The sequence below is a fragment of the Trichechus manatus genome, unplaced genomic scaffold (assembly GCF_000243295.1).
Source record: "Trichechus manatus latirostris isolate Lorelei unplaced genomic scaffold, TriManLat1.0 scaffold00016, whole genome shotgun sequence".
Classification (NCBI taxonomy): domain Eukaryota; kingdom Metazoa; phylum Chordata; class Mammalia; order Sirenia; family Trichechidae; genus Trichechus; species Trichechus manatus.
Genome location: NW_004443952.1, coordinates 7,334,312 through 7,342,053, shown reverse-complemented (window position 1 = coordinate 7,342,053; position 7,742 = coordinate 7,334,312). Strand labels below are relative to the sequence as shown.

Genomic DNA, 7,742 nt, shown 5'->3' with positions numbered 1-7,742 from the left:
ATTATCCCACTTTACAGGTGAAGAAATGGAGGCACAGGGTGGTTAAGTAACCTGCCCAAGTCACACAGCTACCCAGTAGTAGAGCCAGGATAGCTCTTGATCACCACCCTACGCTGCCTTGAGGGCTTTTCTGTCTCCTTTCCTGCCAAACTTCTCTTGACATTGTGCCAGGGCCAGATTTCGGGGCAGGTTAGGGAAGGCTGCCCCAGAACTTCAGTCCACAGGGGCATGGGAGCATCCCTGGAATGTAAGGAGATGGAGAAAATTGTACCCTGTTAGGGTGAGTGCAGGAGGTCCCCGGGTGGCGCAAAGAGTTTGTGCTCGACTACTAACCTAAAGGTTGGCAGTTCAAACCCACACGGCGACTCCTCGGAACAAAGGCCTGGGAATCTGCTTTCCCCCACCCCCTCCCAAAAATAACCCTATGGAGCAGTTTTACTCTGTAACACATGTGGAGAACTGTTTCCCTGGGGTATGAACAGTGTTGGGCGTGGAAGTGGATGTTTAGGGCTCTGGGTCACTCTGTGTCAGGTACCAGATCCCAAGTGACATGGGTGATTGTGTTATTTAATAAACTGTGTGTATGTGTGTGTGTGTGTGTGAATGTGTGATATGTGGAGCCGTCTAAAGCTCAGGACTTGGGGCTGAGGTACAGGTCTAATGGTAGTGTTGTCCCCACACAACAGTCAGCTTCTCCTTAAAACAGTGTCTTGAATCCGTCCCCATCATCTCACACCTGGATGCTGCAACAGCCTCCAACTGGTCTCCCAAGTCTACTCTGCCACCCTCGCTCTCCTCATACCCCCACTGCAGACAGACAGAGTGACCTTTCTTTTTTTAAAAAGTTTTTCCCTTCCAAAATTTTTTCCTTCCTTTTTTCTTTGCTTTTATTTGTTTTCCCCTCTTTTTGCCAGCCCCTTCTTCTTTTCCCCCCTTATTTCCCGTTTTCCTTTCACCCACTTCTTGGCCTCTTTTGCTTTCCCTTTTCCCTTCGGGACGGAGGTTGCCTTTTTGTTTTTTTTTTTTTCTTTGGGTTAGGGGGCCCCTTCTTCCGGGTTTTCCTTTTTTTTCCCTTGTTCCGTTTCATTCCTTTTTTGAGGGTTTGGCTTCGGAATTTTTTTTGTTTTTGGGTTGTTGGGGATTCCGGGGGCTTTGTTTTCGGGGTTTCTTCCAGTTTCGTTCGGCCCTTTAGTTTTGGCGGGTTGCCTTTTTTAAGGGGCAGTTTTGTTTTTTTCCTTCCCCGTTCCTTTCCATTTTTTCCTTTTTCCCCAGTGCCCCTGAAGTCCAGCCCTAAGTCCCCAGCCTGGCTTCCTAGCCCTGCAGGCCTCGGCTCCTGCCAAGAAGACACTCCGGCCCCATCACATGCTCCACCCACACACAGCTGCTTCCAGTGCCTTGATGCGTCCTGTAATCTTCTCGTCCTGATGCGCTCCAGTCATTCCTTCACAACTCAAGTTAAAGTAATGCAAATTCAAAAAACTGAGCTGGCAAACAAAGAAACAAACAAAAAAGAAGAAAAAAAGGGAAATTCTAGTTTTGACAAGAATGTGGAGAAAGGAATTCATTTGGGCATTGCTAAGATGGTAAAACATTAAATATAGTTAATGTTTTTGATTTTTCGTGTTTATGTTTTCTGTTCAGGGGAAGGTCTTTTTAAAAAATGGTCTTTATTGAGGTATAATTTGCATACAACAGAATGCCCACATTTTAGGTCTACAGTTCAACGAGTTTTGACAAATATATACATGTGTGCAAACCACCACTACAGTGAAAATGTAGAACCCTGTCGTCCACCTCAGAAAGTTCTCTTGTGCCCTTTGGTAGTCAAATTGCCCTCCTCGCTCTGGGCAACCACTGATCTGATTTCTGTCACTGTAGATGAGTTTTGACTGTTCTAGAACTTCGTGTCAGTGGAATCACACACTATGTGCTCCATTATGCCTGGCTTCCTTCACTCAGCATAATGGTTTTGAGACTCATTCCTATCATTATATCTATCAGTCGTGCATTCTTTTTTATTGCTAAGTCATATTCCATTGTATTAAGATGCCACAATTTGTTTTCCCATTTACTGGCTGATAACATTTGTGTTGCTTCTAGTTAAGGGCTATTGTGAATAATGCTGCTATGAACATTCACGTACAAGACTTTGAGTTGACACGTGCTTTTCTTTCTTTTGGATAGTACAGTATTTTTAGAAAGCAATTTGATTACTCTCACTTATCATCAGAGGAAAAACCACAATATAAAATTCTAAAAGATGTAAAGAAAGGACAGGATTAAGGAAATAAGACTCTATTAAGTCAGTGAAAGGCTATGGATCCATTCCAATTATGACAGACTGTACTGAAACAGGAGTCTCTGGGTGGTCCAAACCATTAATGCACTGGGCTGTCTTGGGTTGCTTTGGAGGAAGGGCTTGTTGTTTTCTTGCCAAAAAATCAGTCATTGAAAACCCTGTGGAGCACAGTTTTACTCTGACACACGTGGTTCACCATCAGTCGGAATTAACTTGACAGCCATTGATATTCTGAAACGTGAAAAATTATTCAAAATATTTTAATAGAATAAGAACACAAAATTGTCAGTATACTATAATAATACTTTTTGAAACTCTTTAATTATAGACTGTGGAAGTCAGGGTCTTTCTTCCCATTTTGCAGGTGAGGAAAATGAGGTCCCGAGAGGAGCCTCAGGTAGAATCATTCATTCTGTAATATTTAAAGGACCCACTACATGCTTGCCACTGTCCCAGGACTGGGGATATATTGGTGAAAAGAAAGGCAAGCTCCCTTCTTCCATGGCAGGGGATGGGGGACAACATGGAGATCATTTCTTGTTTTAGACTTTGGAAGATGGTTCAAGAAACATGTTTGCTGGAAAGAAACATTCAACTTAGATGCTGCCTCCTTTTGGAAAAGTCCCTGCCTCGAAGGCTGGGTTGGGGCCCCTCTGAACTTTTCCTCTTCCACAGTTGTGACCACGCTCAGTTGGAATTGAATCTGTGTCGCTCACCCTACCTCCACTCCCATGCCAGCTGGGAACTCTCCAAGGCCCCCTCAGCATTTGCTTTATGTCCCACTCAAGCTTTGGTGCTCAGTGGTTCAGGAATTGGATGGAAACATGAGTTTGCCAAGTGGGTGAGCCCTCCTTTGAAATCTAAGGACTCACACATGCTACCATCACTCCATCCCATGCCCACTCTGGCCTTAAATCAGCCAGACCCTCAGATCTGTGTAACCTCTTCAACCTCAGGAACCCACTTTAGACCTGGGCTTGGAGAAGTTACCTGCAGCTGGCTGTGGGGAGAGAAAGGAAGGTTTTGTGCAGGGCTTTTCTCAGGTGCCTTTGGATTGTGTCACAGCCCTGACCCTGAGCCTTGCTGGGCCCCAGGCGCCCCTCCCACAGCTTGCTATAAAGGTCAGTGAGCTCTCAGGCCACCAGTCTGACTGGCTCCAGGTGCTTCCTCTCTCGTTATGGCGCTGCCCTGGGCCCTTGCTGTCCTGAGTCTCCTCCCTCTGCTGGATGCCCAAGACCCAGCCTGTGCCATCCTGAAGCCAGCACCGGTCACTAATGCCATGCTGGAGCGGGTGAGTGCCGGGTTTCCCTTCACCTGCTGGCTCGTGGCTAGCCCCCTGCTCCTGGTTCTATCCTTTCCTCTCCTGGATCCTGGGGTGAAGCTCTGACCAGCTGGGTGGCCTCAGGTGGCATTCCCCTGCCTCTGGAGCCAGAAGCCCCGTTCCAAGGTACCTCAGCAGGGCGTGGTTCTGTGCTGGGCATGGGGAGGCTGCCTGTAGGGGTGCCTGATTCGTGGTGTGAGCCTCTTTGTCTCCTCATCTGCAAAATGGAGCAAGAGATTAGCTGAGTCTCCTCCCAGCTGACTGTCGAGGATTCAGCCACAAGCCCCCCATCACCAGCTCCCGGTTTCTCCCCAGCTCTCTGGCAAATGGTTTTACATCGCCGCGGTCTTTCGCCATCCTGAGTACAACCAGTCAGCTAGACAGATCCAGGCAACCTTCTTTTATTTTACCCCCAACATAACAGAAGATGTGATACTACTCAGAGAGTACCAGACCACGTGAGACCCCCACACGCCAGCCCCCGCCCTCCTCACCCTCCTCACAGCATGCACCAGCTTCTGGCTTCCACTCCCAGCAGCTGGAAGACCTTGAGCAAGTCCCTCCCCAGTCCTGCCCTCAGCCTTCCCATCCTTGGAGTGGGAGTGCTGACTCCAATCTCCGCCCAAGTCTTGACCCTGCACGACTGTGATAGGCGACTGTCCTTATCTCCTTGACCATCTTACTCTTTTCTCCCACCTTGTGTCTGACTTTAGCGGAGGCCAGTGCGTCTATAACTCCAGCTACCTACAGGTCCAGCGGGAGAATGGGACCCTCTCCAGATACGGTAAGGGCTGGCCCTTAGACTGGAGGCCACTGTGTGGGAAGCGAGGACTGTGGGTGGGCTGCATGGCCTATACGAGGAGGGCTGGATGCTTTGGGCCCAGAAAACACGGGGAAGGCTCATGTCTGGTATATACGGGGTCCCAGTGCCTGCACACTTCAATAATCTTAGTAATAACTACCAACATTGTGAGTTCTTACTATGTGCCAGGCACTTTTTGAGGTCCTTTACATGAATTAACTCACTGAATACTCACAAATAACCCAAAACCATGACAATGATTGTGCCCAACTTACAGATGATGAAACAGAAGCACGGAGAAGTCAAGTAATTTCCTTGAGGTCACACAGCTTGTAATTAGAACTAGGGTTCAAACTCAAGGCTGGCTCCAGACCTGCCTCTCTCTTAGCTATTCTTTATGGTGCTCTGGAAGTGAAGGGGGCAACCCATGTATTGGACAGACAGTGACTTCGCCCGTGTCCCAGTCATCACTGCAGAGATGGCACAAAGTAGGGGCACAAAATGCCCACGGAACTGAACCGACACCACTTACAGCCCTGAGGCTCCTCTCGGGACCTCATTTTCCTCACCTGCAAAATGGGAAGAAAGACCCTGACTTCCACAGTCTATATGGGCTCCTGAGTCCATGTGCATATGCATGTGGGTATGCATGTATGTCTGTCTGCATATTCCGTGTCTGTATTACACACATGCATGTTCCATCTATGTATTCCATGTGTTTGCTGTGTATTCCACGTGTGCACTGTCTGGACATATTCCATGTATGCATGGAGAGCATTCAGCACAGGGCCCAGCACACAGTAGGAGCTGAGGACATGGCAGCCCAGCTGAATCCTGGGTCTTCACTGGTCGGCTGTGTGACCCTGGGCACACCCAGGCTTCCTTATTGTGCCCTGCTCGTGGTTACACCCCAGAGGCTCTTTTCTCCTCCAGAGTGGGGCACAGAACATTTTGCCTATGTGCTGCTCACCAAGGACCCTAAGACCTTCATGTTTTCCTACTACCCGGAAGACGAGCTGAACCGGGGGCTGTCCTTCTACGGTAGGCACCCTCGGCAGTCCCCAACTCCAACCCACCCCAGCACCACCCCAGGCTCACCCACCCCGAGGACTGTGCTCCCTGAACTCCAGCCCTGTCTGGCCTTCCACGGGGCCCTGCAGCATCCTCACCCAGCCCCCTGCTCCTCACTGCAGCTGACAAGCAGGAGGTGACCGAAGAACAACTGAGAGAGTTCCACGAAGCCCTCAAGTGCATGGGCCTACGGGAGACAGAAATCCTGTACACCGATGGGAAAAAGGTAAATAAACGCAACAGGGCCTGGCCAGTGCTCACCGTTAGCCTGGGGTTGACCCTGCCTCGGGCAGCTCTGGGGGCCCAGAGAGGGAAAGCAGTCAGCCGAGGCTGCACAGCAGAGCAGGATATCCTACTTTTAAGCTCCTGCTCACTGGCAGGGGCAATGGAGCCTCACGTAGGCCTGTGGTGGTGAATGAGAGCCCAGGGGGAAGATCACTGTAAACTCAGGGAGGACTCCCAGAGCAGGTGGGGAGGGTCTGAGAGGCCAACAGGAGGGGAATGAGCGAGGCGTGGTGGTGAGACTTCGGTAGGAGACACACATGGGGCGTCCCTGTGTGGTGCAAACGGTTAAATGTTGACCACTAGTCCGAAGGTTGGCAGTTCGACCCCACCGACAGGCACCTCAAGACTGGCTTGTCTGCTCCCAGAAGGTCACAGCCTTGCACACCCCGTGGAGCAGTTCTGCTCTGCATACGCGGGGTCAACATGAGTCTGAATCGATAACTAACAATGACCCCTGGGCTTTGACTCCTGCCTGCTCGTGTTGAACACTTGTGTGGCAGGAATTGGTATTGTGGCTTCAGTGTCGCCCAAACTGCAGCAAGTCCAAGACCACCGTCCCAATTTTGTATAACTGAGGCTTGCCTGTATAAGCATTACCTTCATGCTTTTCTTTAAACCTGTCTTGAATGAAAGGCTTTCCTTGGTCTCTTCCTCTGTAGTAATACCTGTGAAATCACACAGCTGATGAGCTGCTTACACTTTTTTGATATACATAAAATATGTTCATAATTATTAAGATAAAACATCTCATGAGTTTGCCACCTGAGGTCAATTCACATGAGCAGAAGTGGTTGGAACCCCTTTCCTTGCACTGTGAAGCCCGGGAAAGGGCTAGGAGCTCAGGCACCAAGTCAGACCACCTGGTCGACAGCTTACCTCCCTCATCTAGGTGGGTGGCTTGGGACAGGTCATGTGGCCACTCTGAGCCTCAGTTTCATCATCTGTAAAATGGTGGTGGTTGTGAGGAATGAGGAGACATAGCATAGGGGTCTGGCAGGTCATAAGTGCTCAGTAAATGCCAGTTGTTCTTAAGGGTTTGAGCCCCCATGGTAGAGATGAATAAGCTGAGGCTGAGCCAGGGAAAGTCACTTGCCCAAGTGGCAGAGCCAGTGTTGGCAACCCCGGTTGGGCTGGTTCCCCAGTCCAGAACTTACTCCATCCCCACAAAAACCTCCCTCCACCTTCACTGTCCTTCCTGCTCCCCACCCCACCCCGCCCATGTCTTCCAGGACCTGTGTGGGCCGCTGGAGAAGCAGCATGAGGAGGAGAGGAAGAAGGAAAACAAGGGGTCCCAGGTGGACACAGAGTTGGGCTAGGACTTGGGGACTTTGGGACCCATCCTCATCCCCCTGCCAGCCCTTTGTATCTGCTGCATTGCAGCTGTTATTAATAAAGTTTCTATGTTTGGAACAGGCTGGCCGGGTCACTTGCTCGTTTGTTCTGACTTGAGCCCTGGCTCAGCATTAGACCAGGCCTGCCCCTGGTGGGAAGAGCCCCTGTGCAATACCCAGCGCATGTGCCAGGGTGGAGGTCCAGACGCAGCAGGTGCCGTGGGAGCCCAGAGCGGGGAAGTTTTCTTCTGCAGTGGGGAAGTCTGGGAAGCCTTCCTGGAAGGGGCATCTGAAAGATTAGGAGCTAGATAAAATCTACTGTTCCCTCTGCAAGCCAAGAACCTGAGAGGACACATTTGAGGATTTAGAGGCTGAGGACCCTAAGTAGAGTTGAAGTGGATAAGGGCAATGAGAATTCAGGCATGTGACACGATCAGGAAGGACCTTACTTGAGACATACCACCCAGGCCACCTGGGGAGGCAAGTTAGGAGGGGCAGGACCGAAGGCAGGATGACTGTTGCGGAGCCTGCTGTGTGTCTCCTGGCAAGAGGTGGTGGCCTGGGTGGGGGCGGGGCAGGGGTGATGCAGAGGAGCAGCCGAGTGTCTGGGTGACTCTCTGTTGCCCACTTGAG

General features: G+C 50.4%; 1 protein-coding gene across 1 annotated transcript; it reads left to right on the top strand.

Moving 5' to 3' along the window:
• Nucleotides 1–3,451: 3,451 nt before the first annotated feature.
• LOC101345091 (alpha-1-acid glycoprotein 2) lies at nt 3,452–7,464 on the top strand. Its single transcript, XM_004372344.2, has 6 exons — nt 3,452–3,590; nt 3,936–4,078; nt 4,334–4,404; nt 5,356–5,463; nt 5,616–5,719; nt 7,008–7,464. Exons 1-6 carry the CDS (start codon nt 3,477–3,479, stop codon nt 7,092–7,094), a joined length of 627 nt encoding a protein of 208 aa, XP_004372401.1. The 5' UTR covers nt 3,452–3,476; the 3' UTR covers nt 7,095–7,464.
• Nucleotides 7,465–7,742: the final 278 nt, after the last annotated feature.